Here is a 19,877-nt window from a genome sequence, read left to right as displayed (position 1 = left end):
CCCCCCGTCACAGTGAGGGTCTTCCCCCCCCCCGTCACAGTGAGGGTCTTCCCCCCCCCCCGTCACAGTGAGGGTCTTCCCCCCCCCCCGTCACAGTGAGGGTCTTCCCCCCCCGTCACAGTGAGGGTCTTCCCCCCCGTCACAGTGAGGGTCTTCCCGTCTCCGTTTGCTCATTGACTTGGACATAATGGAAGTTCTCATGATTTTCCAAAACAATATGGATGAGTGGGTTTTTTTTTATTTTGTTTTTATTTTTTTTATTTTGTTGTGTATTTTTCGGCGTTTTTTATGTATATTTGTGCAAACTGTACAGGTTGCATGAAGGCTTCATTGCTTAGAGACATAGCGTGGCTCCAACTATGGAGAACTCGTCCTGGCCTTTTTAATAGATGGTCGCCCCCTTCATTTGAATCGGCACCATGTTACTTTGCATTTCGTTTGTTTTGGCTCTTGTAAAATAAAAATGAATTGTGCGGCTGACCTCCACTTGCCCCAGCAAAACCATGGAGTTTTCAGAACCAGGTTTTTCAGTGATCTACTGTTGTTGCGACCGGTTCTTTAAAAACAAACAGTGCTGTGCAAAAGTGTGGAAAACATTAAACGTAAGCAAGCTTCCAAAGATAGAAGTGTTAGGCTAGGTTCACATTTCTGTTGTTTATGATTAGTCACAATCCGCCGCTCCGTTTGGCGGATTCCGTTGTTTCCCATAGACTTGTATGAGCGTCGGATTGTGACGGCTGACCCTGCGTTGCATCCTCCACCCGACTGATCAGTTGTGGAACAACTGACTGTCGGGTGGCAGGAATGCAGCATGTAACATTTTATGAACAGCGGAATCCTTATGATTTCGCTGCGCATGCTCTTGGCGGCCGCCTTCTGTGAGCGATCAGATGTTCTCCTGGCCGCCGGCTTTTGAGAGCGATCAGATGTTCTCCTGGCGGCCGGCTATTGTGAACGATCAGCTGATCACCCAGCGGCTGGCTTGTGTGAACGATCAGATGATCACCCAGCGGCTGGCTTCTGTAAACGATCAGCTGATCACCCGGCGGCTGGCTTCTGTGAACGATCAGCTGATCACCCGGCGGCTGGCTTCTGTGAACGATCAGCTGATCACCCGGCGGCTGGCTTCTGTGAACGATCAGCTGATCACCCGGCGGCTGGCTTCTGTGAACGATCAGCTGATCACCCGGCGGCTGGCTTCTGTAAACGATCAGCTGATCACCCAGCAGCTGGCTTCTGTGAACGATCAGCTGATCACCCGGCGGCTGGCTTCTGTGAACGATCAGCTGATCACCCGGCGGCTGGCTAATGAGAGTGATCAGCTGATCACCCGGCTAAAGAGAGCGATCAGCTGATCGTTCACAATAGCCAGCCGCCGGGTGATCAGCTGATCGTTCACAGAAGCCAGCCACCGGGTGATCAGCTGATCGCTCTCAAAAGCCGGCGGCCGGGAGAACAGCTGATCGCTCTCAAAAGCCGGCGGCCGCCTATTGTGAAGGATCAGCTGATCGTTCTCTCTCTCGTTTTACAACGGAATCCGCTTTCTAATTCCAATTCTTGTCATCCGTTGTACAACGCATCAGTTACAAGCGTCAAGCAACGCATGTGACTGATGCAAAACAACGGAAATGTGAACCTAGCCTTAATAGTTTACGGTTATCCATCTAAAATGCAAAGTGAATGAACAAAAGAAGAAAGCTAAGTCAAATTAATATTTGGTGTGACCTCAATTTGCCTTCAAACCGCATCAATTCTTGTAGGTACACATGCAGAGTTTTTGATGGAACTTGGCAGGGAGGTTCCAAACATCGTGGAGAACTAACCGCAGATCCTCTTTGGATGTCACTTGTGGATGTTAGGCTATGTGCACACGTTGCTTTTTTTTCAGCGCGGAAAAAAACGGACCCTCTGGCAGAGGGGAGAATAGTAAACAATGCTTTTTGTGAAAAACGCATCGAAAACGCATGCGTTTTTCATGCGTTTTTCATGCGGTTTTTTACGCGGTTTTCATGCGGTTTTTAGGTGCGTTTTTTTAAGACTTGTCAGTGTTAATAAAGTTGGTTGAACACAGACCTTTGGAAAAAAAACCCCTGTGATGTCATTTCCTTCTCCACATTCTGTTTGGATAAATGGGAGGGCTTGGAATGGAAGGAGCACCATTTGAATTTTGGAAAAGTTGAAATAAACTTCGCGCACTATGTCACAGTAGCAGGGCCCCTTGGGTACCTATACGTTAGAAAACCCCCACAAGTGACCCCATTTTGGAATCTGCACCCCTCAAGGATTTTATTCAGGAGTATATTAAAGGGAACCTGTCAGCAGAAATTTCCCCTAAAACCTAACAGATTCCCCCTCTGCAGCTCCTGGATTCTAGAAAGGTCCCTGTTATTATTGTGCCCCCTTTCTGACCAAAAAAAAGAGTTTATAAAGTGGTACCTTTTTGGCTTCGGATTCTATAAATGGGACACGGGGGCGGGCTGCCTGATGGCCGTTATTCTGCCCCCTGGTCCTGTATGCCGCCCCCATCGCTGATTTCCATACTTGTGGACGCCGCCCACTGCTCCAGCCATCCCCGCGCATGCCCAGTGCCCATCTCTCGTGGATGAGCACTGTGCCCAGTGTCACCGCTGGTGACGTGCGCGCAGGGTTTAGATTATGGGCGGTGCTGTGATGTTTATTACCAAGCAACCGCCCATAATCGCGGGACCGCGCTTTCCCTCTCGGCGTCCTTCATTCTGCGCAAGCGTGGTGCTGCTGACCCCACGTCACCTCCTTCCCATCTATTTCCTGCCTCAGGGCAAGATGGGAAGGAGGTGACGTGAGGTCAGCAGCACCGCGCTTGCGCAGAACGAAGCAGGCCGAGGGGGAAAGCGCGGTCCCGCAATTATGGGCGGTTGCTTGGTAATAAACATCACAGCACCGCCCATAATCTAAACCCTGCGCGCACGTCACCAGCGGTGACACTGGGCACAGTGCTCATCCACGAGAGATGAGCACTGGGCATGCGCGGGGATGGCTGGAGCAGTGGGCGGCGTCCACAAGTATGGAAATAAGCGATGGGGGCGGCATACAGGACCAGGGGGCAGAATAACGGCCATCAGGCAGCCCGCCCCGTGTCCCATTTATAGAATCCGAAGCCAAAAAGGTACCACTTTATAAACACTTTTTTTTGGTCAGAAAGTGGGCACAATAATAACAGGGACCTTTCTAGAATACAGGAGCTGCAGAGGGGGAATCTGTTAGGTTTTAGGGGAAATTTCTGCTGACAGGTTCCCTTTAAGCATTTTGAATCCACAGCTACTTCCCCCAAAATGTTGCTGTAGCAACAATATTCTCACTTTTAGGCCCGTTTCACACGTCAGTGAAAAACACTGACGTTTTTCACTGGCGTGTAAAACACGCACATGTCCCTCCGTGTGCCGTGAATCACGGCACACGTGGGTTGTCTAAGTGCAATCCGGGCTCCGTTCTCCGTGGCCCGTGATTGCACTCAGTAATCATCTCACCTGCGCCCGCTCCCGCTCTCCATGGTGCTGATCGCTCCCGCGGTGCAGCATCCGGCCGGCGCTGACCCCCGCAGCAGCTGCTTCCGGGTCGGCTGTGTCGCGCATCATGAATATGCGCGACAATAATGAGCCGGCTTAGAAGTAACAAGCTGCACGGGCTGCAGAGGACATCGCTGGACGCCGGGTGAGTTAAAATGTTTTTTATTTTAAAAGCACGTTTTTTTCTGGCACGTGTTTCACGGACCACACCACTGCGTGGTCCGTGGGACATCAGTGATGCCAGAAAAAAATGGACATGTCTCCGTGCGGCAATCACGCACACGCGGGTACGCCGCACGGAGACACGTGCAGTGAAAAATCACTGACGTGTGAGCAGACCCATTCATTATAATGGGTCTGCGTATGTCAGTGATTCTGGTACATTTAAAAAAAAAAGCACAAACGTCCCAGAATCACTGACGTGTGAAAGAGGCCTAAGGCTATGTGGCCATGATCCAGCGACACGGCGTCTAGTACACAGTGTCAGCCTTCCTGCAGCTGCCCATGCCCACGATTTGGGTTCAGGCTGCTGTGGAGCTCTATGCTACCTGCAGAGAACACTCTCGTCTCCGCAACATAAATTGACATGCTGAGGCTCGGGAAGCTGCGCCACCGGTCAGTTTATGCTGCGGAGAAAAGAAGCACAGTGGGCATGGGATCTCCAAAAATCCTTCCACTGTGCTTCTACTGCACAACGCAGCGTTATGGACGCAGGGAAAACACTCAGCGCCCATAACGCTGCAATCCCTGATTGTGGGCACACAGCCTAAAAAGCGTCAATGGATGAATGGATGTCAAATATATATAACGTTCCACCCCCGCCAGCATATTCTAAGCTGGCACCTTTAGTACCTTTCATGTGGCACTAAAGGGTGCCTAGCTTAGTATTTATCAAAAAACCCCCGAAAAAAAACAATGAAAAAAATGGCGTGGGGTCCCCCCTATTTTTGATAGCCAGTCAGGGTAAAGCAGACAGCTGTAGCCTGCAAACCACAGCTGGCAGCTTCATCTTGGCTGGTGATTAATTTGGAGGGCTCCCCAGGCTTTTTTTTTTATTTATAAATAAAGAATTAAAAAAAAAATAACGTGGGGTCCCCCCAAATTAGATCACCAGCCGCTGACAGCTGGGGTCTGGTATTCTCAGGGTGGGAAGAGCCATGGTTATTGGACTCTTCCCAGCCTAAAAATAGCAGGCCGCAGCCGCCCCAGAAGTGGCGCATCCATTAGATGCTCCAATCCTGGCGCTTCGCCCCAACTCATCCCGCGCCCTGGTGCGTTGGCAAACGGGGTAATAAATGGGGTTGATACCAGATGTGTAATGCCACCTGGCATCAAGCCCAGCAATTAGTGATGTCACGGCGTCTATTAGATACCCGACATAACTAATTTGACAGTAAACAAAAGCAAAAAAAATGACAAATTTTTTATTAGAAAAAAACACTCCCCAAATCATTCCCTTGTTCTCCAATTTAATCAAAAAATTTGAAAAAAATGGGTCCGCAAAAATCCATTTGGACCTCCCACGTCGCCTCTGGACCTTCTAGAATATGGGGGGCACGTTCAGGGAACGTATCCCCCATTTTCTAGGAGGGCAGACCCTCCATTTGAGGAGAGTGGGTGCCAAAAATCTGCACCCACTCTCCCCGGGTCACAGCTGCAGAGTGCGAGCAGCCAGCACAGCTCTCTGAACACAGTGCTGGCTGTCAGCTGCTCTGCACATGTGACCGGCCAGCGTGCACTGTGAAGGAGGAGGGGGCCGCGGGGGATCAGCGCTGCGACCGGACAGGTAAGGGGGAATACCGGGGGAATAGGGGGTGACCTGGCAGGGCCTGGGGGGCATTTTTCTGTCGCATGGCTCAAGGCACATGTGACAGAAATCATAGGAGCAGGGCGGCCGGTGCGCTACTGTGCGCGCGGCCATGTTGGATTTTTTGGGAGGGGGGTCGGGGCGGGCACTTTGGTGACACCGGGGGCTTTCCAGGACTTTGCCAGGAAGTGAGGTCAACAGGAAACCTCTTGACCTCACTTCCAGGTAAATGCCTGCGTTCTGGCATGCCGACAAAGGCCGCGGACCTCAACAAAAAAGCAGCTCACTGCGGTGTAGCTGCGTTCTGACCCACATCATTGATTTAATGGGGGAGAGAACGCAGCTACACCGCACAAAAGTGACATACTGCTTTTCTTTCTGCACCGATTTTTGGCATCCAAAACGCTGCGTTTAGAAATGCAGCGTGTGCACTGATTTTTCGGCTTTCTCATACACTTTGCTGGGAAAGCTGAACGCATGCAATTTGCCACTGAAACGCTGCGGTTCTAAACGCAGCGTTTCCACGGTAAAAAACGCAACGTGTGCACACAGCCTTACTTGTACAAATCTTTCTGTATCTTCATGTAATCATACATGGGTGGGCATGTGCCCACGATCAGGACCCGCTGAGTCCTGGACGCGGTAGGTCCTGACCTGCGGGGCTGTGAGTCTCCTCTGCAGGAGACCACAGCTGCTTTTAGGCTGCTTTCACACATCCGTTTTTTGCCGTGCGACACAATCCGGTAAAAATCGGAAAGAACAGATCCGGCGTGTGTTGCCGCTGGATCCGTTCTTTCCCGCATAGACTTGTATTAGCGCCTTATTGTGCTGCGTGGCCTTGCGTTTCATCCGGATCCGGCGTGAATAGGTCCGGCGGCCGGATGGAACGCTGCTTGCAGCCTTTTTTGTCTCTGGCAAAAAAAGTATGGCGCCGGATTCGTCATCATCCGGCATATGACGCAATCCAACAACTGATCCGTTTTTTTGAACTGTGCATGCTTAGCAGCATAACAGATCCGTCAAAAAACAGAAGGAACGCTTGGGAAAAACTGATGCAACAAATCAATTTTTTTGCCGGACCTGTTGCATCAGTTTGTTTGCCGGATTGTGCCGGACGGCAAAAAACGGTGTGAAAGCAGCCTTACCCACAATCCGGGCTCTTGCTGTGTTCTCCCTGCGGAGGACGCTGGCTTCTCCACAGCATAGAATTAACATGCTGCAGCTCAGAAAGTTGCACCGCAGGTCTTTTTGCTGCAGGAAAAATTTCTAGAAATCCCATCCACTGTGCTTGTACTGTACAACGCAGCGTTTTGGATGCAGCGAAACACGCTTCATTCAAAACGCTGTGAATCCTGATTGTGGGCCTGTACCGTTAGGGGTACCTTGCACGCTGCGACATCGCTAGCATCAGCTAGCGATGCCGAGCGCGATAGTACCCGCACCTGTCGCACATGCGATATCTTGTGATAGCTGCTGTAGCGAACATTATCGCTACGGCAGCTTCACACTCACTTACCTGCCTTGCGACGTCGCTCTGGCCGGCGACCCGCCTCCTTCCTAAGGGGGCGGGTCGTGAGGCGTCACAGCGACGTCACACGGCAGGCGGCCAATAGAAGGGGATGGGCGGAGATGAGCGGGACGTAAACATCCCGCCCACCTTCTTCCTTCCGCATAGCCGGTGGAGGCAGGTAAGGAGATGTTCCTCGCTCCTGCGGCTTCACACACAGCGATGTGTGCTGCCACAGGAATCAGGAACAACATTGCATCTCCTATTGGTGCGACATTATGAAAATGACCGAAGCTACACAGATCACCGATTTACGACGCTTTTGCGATAGTTTATCGGTGCATCTAGGCTTTACACGTTGAGACGTCGTTACTGGCGCTGGATGTGCGTCACTTTCGATTTGACCTCGACGATATCGCAGTAGAGATGTTGAAACGTGCAAAGTACCCCTTAAGGTTGAAAGAAGACCCGGGCCCATTGAGTTCAACCTGTGACCTAACAGAGGAAGTCAAAACCCCCTAGGAGTCAGATGCTAATTGCCCACATTAGGAGGAAAAGTTCTAGTTCCATTAGGCTGCTTTCACACATCCGGCTTGAGCTCTTCGGCTCAATCCGGCTGTACAAGCTATGCAACGGATGCGGTGAACACACCGCATCCTTTGCATAAGTTTTTCCTCTGCGGCCAGTCCGGTTTTTGCCGCTTGCGGCATGCTACTGAGCATGCGCAGTGCAAAAACCGCATGCGGCGGCCGGATGCGGTTATTGCCGCATCGCGCCGCTTCCGGCCGCCATAGGCATGCATTGAAAAATGCGCCGCATCGGCCGAATGCGGCGCAATGCTGTTTTTTTTGCCGCACGAAAAAACGTGCCAGGCAACGTTCCATCCGGCCGCCGCATCGGCTAAATCTGCCGCATGCGGCAAAAAACGAATGGAACGCAAGGCCTTGCGGCACAATGCGGCACTAATTAAAGTCTATGCAGAAAAAACGCAACCGGCAGCAAAAAAAAACGGTTGTGATTTTCCTGCAAAGTGCCGGATTGTGCCGCATTGCAGAAACCGGAGGTGTGAAAGCAGCCTAACCTAGATTACATTTTTTTCAACAAAGGCATCCAGGCCCTTCGGACCAAATCGATGTTGACATCACGGCTCTTTGGGGGCCGGATCGTCACTTCCAGGACTCCTTTTTCTTCTTTACACTGAAGATATTTCTTAGTGACGTTGGCTGCGTATTTGGGGTCATTGTTCTGCTACAGAATAAATTTGGAGCTGATCAGACTCCTCCCTGATGGTATTACATGTCCTTAGCTTTGAGGACACCATTAACCCTGGCCAAACCCCCGACTACATATGCCAAAATCTAGCATCAAACATGCAAGGACCCTCCACCATGCTTCACTGTGGTCTGCAGACATTCCTTATTGTACTGCTTTCATCATCAGACCTTTGGCGAACAAATAGCCTTCTATTACAGCCGATATTTCACATCTTGACCCATCAGTCCAGAGTGCCTGATGCCATATGTCCGCACCCTAGTTTTTGGTGCATTTTTTTCATGCAGTTTTCTTAATGAAGTCAACGGATGGGAGGGCTGCAAAATGCACCAAGAATTGACATGCTGTAGATGATTTTCTGCACCAAATCTGCAAGGAAAAAATAAGCAAAGTGTACACAACGCTTCAGAATCCTCATTGACTTTGCTGGTATGAGGATGAGCATGTAGTTTTGTGACAAATCTGCACCAAGAAACGCATCAATAAACACCCTGTGTGCACATGGCCTAAAAGTTCTGACTTTTTGGGTGTGATTGTATTATGAAGACCACTTCTGGTGAGACGTCTCCTAACAGTAGAGGGGTTTATTTAGGTCCCACTGGTTGCTGCCAGCTCTGAGCTGATGGCACTGCTGGACATCTTCTATTATTGGAAGGCGGTAAACATGATGTGTCTTTCATCCTCTGCGCTCAGTTTTCTCAGCTGACCAGACATCTACGTTTCTCATTGCTGACGATTTCTTGGTTGCTTTCCAATGGAGCTTGATCAGTAGATCTTGAAATGCTAGCCTGCTTTGAAATCTTTGCATCGGAGACACCTTGCTGATGCAGTATAACTACCTTGTCTTCTTTCTGTACTCCGTCCTGTCATGGTGTATGGCTTGTGACCGCAAACTATCTTCCACAACTTGGACCGTTCTTCAGAGAGAAGAGAATTTAAAGGGAACCCTACAAACGTCTACATATACAACTTTGAACTTTTTTCCTGTTACTCTATTGTCCCAGATTTGTATGAGTGTGTACAAAATGACTTCTGTCAGTTGCTGTCTGTATGCTAATTAGCTAGGACTAGTCCAACTCCTTCACCGTGACTAGTCCTGCATTATATACTCTAATCACTGATGTGTGTGTGTCCTACCGCTCAGCTCTATTCCCTAGTCAAGCAGGACTCAATTTTGCACACCTCTCTGTGCATGCACAGTGAATCCAGGCGTACCTTCATCAGCCCAGGCACATGCTCAGGGAGCCATAATGATCCCGAGCCCTGCTCAATCAGCTCGTGGGGCGTAATTACAGAATCTGATGCAGGACTAGTCTTGGAAGGAACATCTTGCTGGACTAGTCCAGGAGGTGGTTACCAGGCCTCCCATCCAGCAAACACTGCCAACCAAGCAGTGGAACCAGATTTATTCCTTTATCTCTATTTATCAACCTTTCTGGGAGGGTTAATTTGGGACCCCCCCCCATATATTTGACAGCATGCAATTATTTATTTTCTGCTATTTCTCTAGCACAGAAAGTTATGAAACTTTACAAATCACTCTATTAGTTTGTCATCATTCCTCTATAGAAAAAAGGGTAAGTAACTGACTTTCACATTCATTCCTTTCCTCAGGCTATTTTTTTGCCTTTAGCGGCAGTGCTATCAAGATGTACTCATTTGGAGTACTGATGATGGCAGTGAAATGCTGGCTCAGTGCCTGTGTCTCACTAACTGGTTAATCTGCTTCAGGAGATTGTTCTGATAAGCAGAATACACGGAGGAAAAAACAGGTGCTGAGCCATCACTGCCATCATCTGTACTCCTACATATCCTGATATCAATGCAGGTAATAGACTGGGGGAAAAATTAGGAGTTTGGAAGCCACTTGCATGCATTTTTTTTTTTTTTAAAGCGAAAAATCACCTAATAAAGTGATTTGCAAAGTTTCATAACTTTACAGGCTGGACAACATTATAAAAATAAGAGCAACTACATTTTTAAGGCCTTGGCTAAGGTACGGTTTTAGCACTACAGACACAGAGAAGCCTCTGTACGCAGCTCTCCTGTCGTTCTCTGCTGAGGTCTCTGATCTCATCACTTCCTGGAGACGATAAACGTGTCAGTCACACACCCAGTGCACCGAGTATAGAGACAATACAGGGAGGAAGCGTGCGGCCGAAACATGGCCGCCCCAGGGAAGGTACTAAAAATAAAGAAAAAAAAATAGAATATTCTGCAGATACTTAAATGAAATGCGTTATCTTCCACACTAAACTGCCTTAGACCACGTGCTCACGTTCAGTATTTGAGTTTTTTTTTACCTCAGTACTTGTAAGGCCATGTGCACATTTAGTATTTGGGGAGGGTTTTTTTTCACTACTGTGAAAAAAAAAATGCACCAAATACTCAACATGTGCACATGGCCTTAGGGTACTTTCACACTTGCGTTCAGTGGAGTCCGTCACTATGGAGAATAGCGCAGTCCGTTAACGCACTGCGCTATTCTCCATAGACTTGTATGGACGACGCACTGTAACGCAAGTGTCAGCATTGCATCCGCTGGATGACGCAGCATCGTTATTTTGACGCTGCGCCGGGCAGGAGGAACGCAGCATGTAACTTTTTTTGAGCAGCGCAATCCGTTGGATTTCACTGCGCATGCTCTCTGGCTCCCTGCACCCGTAACCAAGGTAAATATCGGGTAACCAAGCAAAGTGCTTTCCGATATTTACCCTCACTACGTGTGCAGGGAGCCCGACACTTCCCCGCTTGGCTCCTCCCCCTCCCGCACTCCACTCCGCATGTATGTATACACACACACACACACACACACACACACACACACACACACACACACACACACACACACACACTGACCTGTCCTCAGCGCCATGGCCCGCTCAGCTCCACTCACTCCTCACTCCGTCCCTCACACACATTCTCGGCGGCCGAACGATCAGCTGAGCGCCCGGCCGCCGGCATGTGAGAGCGCTCAGCTGATCGACTGGCAGCCGGCTATTGAGAGCGCTCAGCTGATCGTTCCCAATAGTCTGCTGCCGCTAAAATGGTAAAGAAGAAAAAAAAAAAAGCTTTGCATTGTTTTGTACGATCTGTAGCATGCGTTGTGCCACTATATGCAACTCATCCATTGCATCAGTCACACAACGCAATGCTACGGATCCCGTCCAATGCAAGTGTGAAAGTAGCCTTACACATTCTGAGGTAAAAACCTCACCAAATACTAAACATGTGCACGTGGCCTTACAGATACTGAGGTAAAAAAGCACCAATTACTCAACGAAATTGGTTTTCCCCACAAACCATTAATTGTAAAGGTCAGTTTAATTTATACATCTTGGAATGATGATAATTTCCACAATTTGATATATTTAAAGGGAACCTGTCACCAGATTTTTGCCTTCTAAAGTTAAACTAGCATCTTAAGCAGCACCTGTGCTACATTGTATAAATGTGCATGTTACCACTTGAGCCCCCCCCTCCCCACAGTTCGCGCAGGTGCATTTATGTTTTCAGCTGTGCCCTCGATAGGGCAGAGCGATGTGCGCATGCGCGAGCTAGGAATAAGTTTGCGCAGGCGAGAGATTTTGCCCGCCTAGGTGGATGGTGTCCGAGGCGTCATCCACGTCAATCAGCACAGGAGGAGGGCGAAAGGTGAGTCAGGAGGTGCAGATTAGGACTCCCATCGGACCGGACAATTTACCAGGTGGCATTTTTGGGGGCTACAGGGGGGTAAGAGGGTAACGTGCACCTTCATGGAATGCAACTCAGGTGCTGCTTAAGGTGCTAGCTTTGGTCTGATCATACATCTCCTGGGAAATAGAGTTTGAAGACATTACAGCATAGGATTATAGATGATTCTTTTTGTGAGGTAAAATATTTCCCTGCCTGGTTTTAAAAAAATGCTTTACCTCATAGAAAGCATAATTTGTGATCCAAGGCTGTAATGGTTTTACACTTTTTTACATCCTCCAAGCCTAGGAGATGTGGAATGATCAGACCATGTCGATGTACGAGCAGACACGGCCATTACACAGTACAGAGGCACATGTGTAAGATTTCATTTTTGTTAATCACATCCAATCGCGAAACTTATTATTATTCCAAGATCTATTAATTTAAAAGTAACTTTGTTGGGAAACCCATTTAAAATAGGTGAATTTTGCCTTCTCAGGGGGCAAGTATGGATTAATGAAGCAAAGCAAAGATGCCACTATATAATAAGAAAAAACGTTGTGCAGTTTTTGTAGTATACCATGTATAGCAACACATCATCATTTCTAAGTATGGGGGGTTTATTGTCAGCAAACAATGAAGAATTGATATAAATAGGATCTTAGAACTTTTTGGCTTTTACTAAAGCTTTGTCACTCTATATAAAAAAAAAAAGGTTCTTCAAAAGTGTTTCCCAAAATACTTAGCCATTTGTTCTCCTGATGTCCTAGACAGGTATGGTGCGCTGTGACACCGCCGTAGGAACGCCGGATTACATATCGCCTGAAGTGCTGAAGTCTCAGGGCGGAGATGGCTACTACGGACGGGAGTGCGACTGGTGGTCGGTTGGAGTCTTCCTGTTTGAGATGCTGGTTGGTAAGTCAAGTGATCCTCTACATATGCTGTATACGATATCCAAAACTGAGCCACTTTGGAGCAGATGAGTCTACGGCGTCTGTCTAGGGCAGTCATGGCGAACCTTTCACAGGCCGAGTGCCCAAACTGTAGCCCTAAACCCAATTTTTTTTCCGAAGTGCCAACCAATCCTATTATGTAAATAATTGATTTTAACCTTACCTTTGCACTCTTCTCTTCTCCTCAGCAGGGGGCATCCCGCTCATTCGTGCTTACCACACATTGAAGCTGAGCCCCTGCCCTTTCCAGACACAGCAGTTGAATTGATCTTTCTGGAAAAAATCGCAGCATATTAGACAGAGATGTTAGCCTGGAATGCAATCAGATTTCACCCTGTAATCCACATCTACATTTCAAAGTCTAAACATCTTGAAATCCCATAAAGACGTGCGAGTTGCTCCCCTCCCCTTTCATTGTGTAGTTATGTCCCCCTTCCTGGGCCACTTCCTTGTAAACATGGCCATAAGACATCATTACACCGGCACCGCCCGCTTACTGATTATCCCGCCGTCTCCTAGGCCACAGGCCTGTGGCCTAGGAGAGGAAGAGTGTCAGAGCGAGGAGAGCTGTCTCATCCGCTCCAACATAACTTTGAACTGCCGGCGTGACCGCGCAAGCAGTGCAAAGCGGGAGGATGAGGCGACAGAGCGCGTGCCAGCAGAAAGGGCTCTCCCGTGCCCTGGCTGGCACGCGTGCCCCATAGGTTCGCCATCACATCGTTGCCATTTTTTTAAAGTTGTTTCAGTGGATATACCATAAACATTATAAAGTGATTCTGTAATTGGTCTTAGTTGAAAAATCTCCGTTTACAGCTCCTATTAAATCCTATGTGTTTCCACGGTAACAGACAACAAACAAATGCTACATAGTCAGATCCCACAGTCATACTCCCAACCTGTCTACTACTTTTTTTTCTTTTTTTCTTTTTCTTTCTGAATGGGGGTTATCAAAACTGAACCGTTTGGAATTAGTATGTCTGTAGATTAGGCGTATGACCTGACTACATGGGGTTTGTTTGTAGTCTGTTACCATGGAAACCTATTGGTGTATCCACAACGCAAGAGATATTTAATTCAAACTGTTTAGTTGACGCCGTTGATTCTTCCTTCATTTTTATGCATTGGAATTCAGAAAAAAATATTGCTCTTTAGTAGTATTATTTGGGTCCTTTTGATGATCTCGACTTTTTTTTTTGTACTTGGTTGTGGCACCAAAATGCTGGGACCCCATCCAGGAGGTCCTCAAGTACTGCAGCGCTGTTCTGCGCATACAGAACCGTTGACCCACTTTTTTAGGCCACACCAATGTTTTGAATTGTTGGGGGGGTCCCAGCGGGGACTTCCCGTGATGTCCTTTGTCTTGGCTCCCTCTTGCAGTGTGGGTGTAGGACATGTAAAGGACACCTGTTTGATCTGTGGAGTGTGGGCCGGTCTGCATAATCTGGCTCTCTTCTGCATACTATTATTCCACCCTAATACCCTGTGTATTACATTACACCTGTCTAATATTCTAATTTTTCCCTGATTCTGATATGTGATCTTCCCACGCTACTTTACTAGAGCCTGGTACAGTGAGAAACCTTATCCTGCCAGCCATGGTTCACCAAAGGCAGTCATGGCGAACCTTTCACAGGCCGAGTGCCCAAACTGTAGCCCTAAACCCAATTTTTTTTCCGAAGTGCCAACCAATCCTATTATGTAAATAATTGATTTTAATCTTACCTTTTCAGTTTTCTCTTCAGCAGGGGGCATCACGCTCATGCGTTTACCACACATTGAAGCTGAGCCCCTCCAATGCCCTTTCCAGACACAGCAGTTGGATTGATCTTTCTGGAAAAAATCGCAGCATATTAGACAGAGATTTTAGCCTGGAATGCAATCAGATGTCACCCTGTAATCCACATCTACATTTCAAAGTCTGAACATCCTCAAATCCCATAAAGATGTACGAGTTGCTCCCCTCCCCTTTCAATGTGTAGTTATGTCCCCTTCCTGGGCCACTTCTTGGTAAACATGTCCCCCATCCTGATATATATTTCCTACATTCAGGTATATTTGTCCCCATCATGGTCCCATCCTGGTAAATATACCTCATCCTGGTAAATGTCCCCCATTCTGGCATGTTCCCCTATGCTGCTAAATGTACCCCATCCTGACATATTGCCCATCCTTGTAAATGTTCCCACATCCCGGCATGTTCCCCATTCCTGGTAAATGTCCTCCATCCTGGTAAATGTTCCCAATCCTGGTAAATGTCTTCCATCCTGGTAAATGTTCCCAATCCTGGTTAATGTACCCCCATCCAGGTAAATGTCCCCCTTCCTAGCATGTTCCCCTTCCCGGTAAATGTTCCTCATCCTGGTAAAATGTACCCTATCGTGGCATGTTTCCTCCTTCCTGGAATGTATGTTTTCCCCATCCTGCCATGCATGTTTCCCCATCCTTCCATGCATGCTTCCTCCATCCTGCCATGCATGCTTACTCCATCCTGCCATGCATGCTTCCTCCATCCTGCCATGTATGCTTCCTCCATCCTGCCATGCATGCTTCCTCCATCCTGCCATGCATGCTTCCTCCATCCTGCCATGCATGCTTCCTCCATCCTGCCATGCATGCTTCCTCCATCCTGCCATGCATGCTTCCTCCATCCTGGCATGCATGCTTCCTCCATCCTGGCATGCATGCTTCCTCCATCCTGGCATGCATGCTTTCCCCCCATGCTGGCACTGGCCCCCTCATCCCCACCTTGGCACAGCCGCACACAAGTTATAAAAAAAACCCACACACCTCACCTTCCAACACCCGCTCCCCGCTGCGCGCTGCTGGGTCTTCAGTTACCACGCGGCAAGAAGACGTCATTACGCCGGCGCCGCTCACTGACGCTCCTCCTTCTCCTAGGCAACACACCTGCGGCCTGGGAGAGGAGGAGTGTCAGAGCGAGGAGAAATGTCTCCTCCGCTCCAACACAGCTTTGAACTGCCGGCGCCACCACACCAGCAGTTCAAAGCGGCAGGATGAGGACACAGCGTGCGTGCCAGCAGAATGGGCTCTGCGTGCCATAGGTTCGTCATCACTGTCCTATGGTGATCCAGTTAGATGCAGCTTTGATAACATCATGCTTAAAGGGCTAGCACCGATCACTTCCACATCAGTAGGTGAGCGTGCTGACAACGGTTCCAGAGAGCCCCTTTAAAAAGGTTTTCCCTAACAAGCGCATCAAAAAAGACCCTTTTTCTTGTGACCACCCGTGATCGTCTGTGTAGAAACCTGATTGTAAGTGTTCAGTTTCCCTGCAGCGCCACCACTGGAGGAATTAAGCATTACATGGAGTCCATTAGTATTCAGTGTAGTCTCTGTCCTCCCACTAGGAGACGCTCTTTGTTATGCCTTCTATTTGGCCCCCCCCAAAAATGTAAAAAGTTTTTTTTAAATTGCACAATCCTTGCACATGTCAAACTTTGTGGAAGAACAGACCGGACCCCCAAGTGTGCTCCTCCACAAAACTTGACATGGCCAAGGATAGCGCAATTTTAAAAAACTACTTTAACTTTCTGTAAGACACAGATATCCGATCATCTTCTGTGCCCCTTTTCAGGAGGGTTCGAGGATGATTCACTTCACTCTTACAACTCTTCATGGGGATTATGGTGGGAAATTGGTTCTAAAATAATTTCCCTTTTTGTGCAAAATTCATCTTATTGTTTTGTTTTCCCTCTCAATTTAAGGGGACACGCCATTCTATGCGGACTCCTTGGTCGGCACCTACAGCAAAATTATGGATCACAAGAATTCCTTAAATTTTCCAGAAGATGTTGAAATTTCCAAACATGCCAAGAACCTCATCTGTGCCTTCCTAACAGACCGGTGAGTTATGAACCCAGAATAATGGAGATTTCTTACCCATTCTGCCTGGCGGAGAAGAAGGGGTCTCCAAAGACTGTATTGTAGAATCGCTGAAGAGCCTCAGTCAGATCTCACTGCTTATGAATTGTCTGTTTTCGTATATGAATTCACCAGGAAATATTAATTCTGAAGCAATTTTGCATTGTGCCTTTCCTCTACTACTCCTCATGGAAATGTTTGAATTGTCAAGTGAGAGTCCTCATTCTTGTCAAATTAGGTGTGTGCTCAGAAAGTTTGACTTTATCAATACTAATTGTCCTCCCTACACAGTGAGACAATATTCTAATGAATGGTAACACTTCATAAATTGGTTACGTCCCCAAGATTTGTTCTCTGTTCCGAAGACTGGCTGGGGTCTGACTGCATATGCTCCACTGTTCCTGTGCCTCTCTCTGTCCCTCTGTGTCTTTCTCGCTCTTTGTCCCCCGGTGTGTCTCTCCTCTCTCCCTCTCTGCCACCCCCCCAGTGTGTCTCTCCTCTCTCCCTAACCCCCCCTCCCCCTCCACCGGTATGTGTCTCCATCCTCCCTGTGCACCCTACCCCTCCCACGTGTCTATCCTGCCTCCCCTTGTGTGTGTCTCTCCTCTCTCACTGCCCATCCCAATCTGTCTCTCCCTGTCTCTCCTCTCTCCCTGAACCCCCCCCCTTCCTTCCGGTGTCTCTCTCCTCTCTCCCTATAGTCGTCGTCCCCCCCCCCCACCTCCCCGGTGTGTCTCTCCTCCTGACCCCACCCCCATATGTCTCTCCTCTCTCCCTGTTGTCCCCTCCGGGTGCGTCTCTCCTGTCTCACTGCCCCCACTGGTGTGTCTCTCATCTCTCCCAAAACCGCACCGTATGACTCTCCTCTCTCCCTGTCGTCCCCTCCGGATATGTGTCTCCTCTCCCTGTCGTCTCCTTTGGGTGTGTCTCTCCCTGTCCCTCCCTGGTGTGTCTCCTCTCTCCCTGCTCCTCCCCGGTGTGTGTCTCCTCTCTCCCTGCCCCTCCCCGGTGTGTGTCTCCTCTCTCCCTGCCCCTCCCCGGTGTGTGTCTCCTCTCTCCCTGCCCCTCCCCGGTGTGTGTCTCCTCTCTCCCTGCCCCTCCCCGGTGTGTGTCTCCTCTCTCCCTGCCCCTCCCCGGTGTGTGTCTCCTCTCTCCCTGCCCCTCCCCGGTGTGTCTCTCCTCTCTCCCTGCCCCTCCCCGGTGTGTCTCTCCTCTCTCCCTGCCCCTCCCCGGTGTGTCTCTCCTCTCTCCCTGCCCCTCCCCGGTGTGTCTCTCCTCTCTCCCTGCCCCTCCCTGGTGTGTCTCTTCTCTCTCCCTGCCCCTCCCCGGTGTGTCTCTCCTCTCTCCTCTCTCCCTGCTCCTCCCCGGTGTGTCTCTCCTCTCTCCCTGCCCCTCCCCGGTGTGTCTCTCCTCTCTCCCTGCTCCTCCCCGGTGTGTGTCTCCTCTCTCCCTGCCCCTCCCCGGTGTGTCTCTCCTCTCCCCCTGCCCCTCCCCGGTGTGTGTCTCCTCTCTCCCTGCCCCTCCCCGGTGTGTGTCTCCTCTCCCCCTGCCCCTCCCCGGTGTGTGTCTCCTCTCTCCCTGCCCCTCCCCGGTGTGTGTCTCCTCTCCCCCTGCCCTTCCCCGGTGTGTGTCTCCTCTCTCCCTGCCCCTCCCCGGTGTGTCTCTCCTCTCTCCCTGCTCCTCACCGGTGTGTCTCTCCTTTCTCCCTGCTCCTCCCCGGTGTGTCTCTCCTCTCTCCCTGCCCCTCCCCGGTGTCTCTCTCCTCTCTCCCTGCCCCTCCCCGGTGTGTCTCTCCTCTCTCCCTGCCCCTCCCCGGTGTGTCTCTCCTTTCTCCCTGCCCCTCCCCGGTGTGTCTCTCCTCTCTCCCTGCTCCTCCCTGGTCCTCCCTGGTGTGTCTCTCCTCTCTCCCTGCCCCTCCCCGGTGTGTCTCTCCTCTCTCCCTGCCCCTCCCCGGTGTGTCTCTCCTTTCTCCCTGCCCCTCCCCGGTGTGTCTCTCCTTTCTCCCTGCCCCTCCCCGGTGTGTCTCTCCTCTCTCCCTGCCCCTCCCCGGTGTGTCTCTCCTCTCTCCCTGCCCCTCCCCGGTGTGTCTCTCCTCTCTCCCTGCCCCTCCCCGGTGTGTCTCTCCTCTCTCCCTGCCCCTCCCCGGTGTGTCTTTCCTCTCTCCCTGCCCCTCCCCGGTGTGTCTTTCCTCTCTCCCTGCCCCTCCCCGGTGTGTGTCTCCTCTCTCCCTGCCCCTCCCCGGTGTGTCTCTCCTCTCTCCCTGCTCCTCCCCGGTGTGTCTCTCCTCTCTCCCTGCCCCTCCCTGGTGTGTGTCTCCTCTCTCCCTGCCCCTCCCCGGTGTGTCTCTCCTCTCTCCCTGCTCCTCCCCGGTGTGTGTCTCCTCTCTCCCTGCCCCTCCCCGGTGTGTCTCTCCTTTCTCCCTGCCCCTCCCCGGTGTGTCTCTCCTCTCTCCCTGCTCCTCCCTGGTGTGTCTCTCCTCTCTCCCTGCCCCTCCCCGGTGTGTCTCTCCTCTCTCCCTGCCCCTCCCCGGTGTGTCTCTCCTTTCTCCCTGCCCCTCCCCGGTGTGTCTCTCCTTTCTCCCTGCCCCTCCCCGGTGTGTCTCTCCTCTCTCCCTGCCCCTCCCCGGTGTGTCTCTCCTCTCTCCCTGCCCCTCCCCGGTGTGTCTCTCCTCTCTCCCTGCCCCTCCCCGGTGTGTCTCTCCTCTCTCCCTGCCCCTCCCCGGTGTCTCTCTCCTCTCTCCCTGCCCCTCCCCGGTGTCTCTCTCCTCTCTCCCTGCCCCTCCCCGGTGTGTCTCTCCTCTTTCCCTGCTCCTCCCCGGTGTGTCTCTCCTCTTTCCCTGCTCCTCCCTGGTGTGTCTCTCCTCTCTCCCTGCTCCTCCCCGGTGTGTGTCTCCTCTCTCCCTGCCCCTCCCCGGTGTGTCTCTCCTCTTTCCCTGCTCCTCCCCGGTGTGTCTCTCCTCTTTCCCTGCTCCTCCCCGGTGTGTCTCTCCTCTTTACCTGCTCCTCCCCGGTGTGTCTCTCCTCTTTCCCTGCTCCTCCCCGGTGTGTCTCTCCTCTTTCCCTGCTCCTCCCCGGTGTGTCTCTCCTCTTTCCCTGCTCCTCCCCGGTGTGTCTCTCCTCTCTCCCTGCCCCTCCCCGGTGTGTCTCTCCTCTCTCCCTGCCCCTCCCCGGTGTGTCTCTCCTCTCTCCCTGCCCCTCCCCGGTGTGTCTCTCCTCTCTCCCTGCCCCTCCCCGGTG

General features: G+C 50.7%; 1 protein-coding gene across 4 annotated transcripts in view; it reads left to right on the top strand.

The window, feature by feature from the left end:
* ROCK2 (Rho associated coiled-coil containing protein kinase 2) overlaps nucleotides 1-19,877 on the top strand; it is a 297,338-nt gene that overhangs the window by 136,641 nt on the left and 140,820 nt on the right. For all 4 annotated transcript variants that reach the window (XM_075341111.1, XM_075341114.1, XM_075341113.1 and 1 more), the window contains exons 6-7: nucleotides 12,577-12,721; nucleotides 16,485-16,623. In XM_075341111.1, the coding sequence (XP_075197226.1) occupies nucleotides 12,577-12,721; nucleotides 16,485-16,623 (284 nt within the window). The remainder of the gene's footprint in view (nucleotides 1-12,576; nucleotides 12,722-16,484; nucleotides 16,624-19,877) is intronic.

This window comes from Anomaloglossus baeobatrachus, chromosome 3 (genome assembly GCF_048569485.1).
Source record: "Anomaloglossus baeobatrachus isolate aAnoBae1 chromosome 3, aAnoBae1.hap1, whole genome shotgun sequence".
NCBI lineage: Eukaryota > Metazoa > Chordata > Amphibia > Anura > Aromobatidae > Anomaloglossus > Anomaloglossus baeobatrachus.
This window is presented reverse-complemented; position numbering and strand designations above follow the sequence as displayed.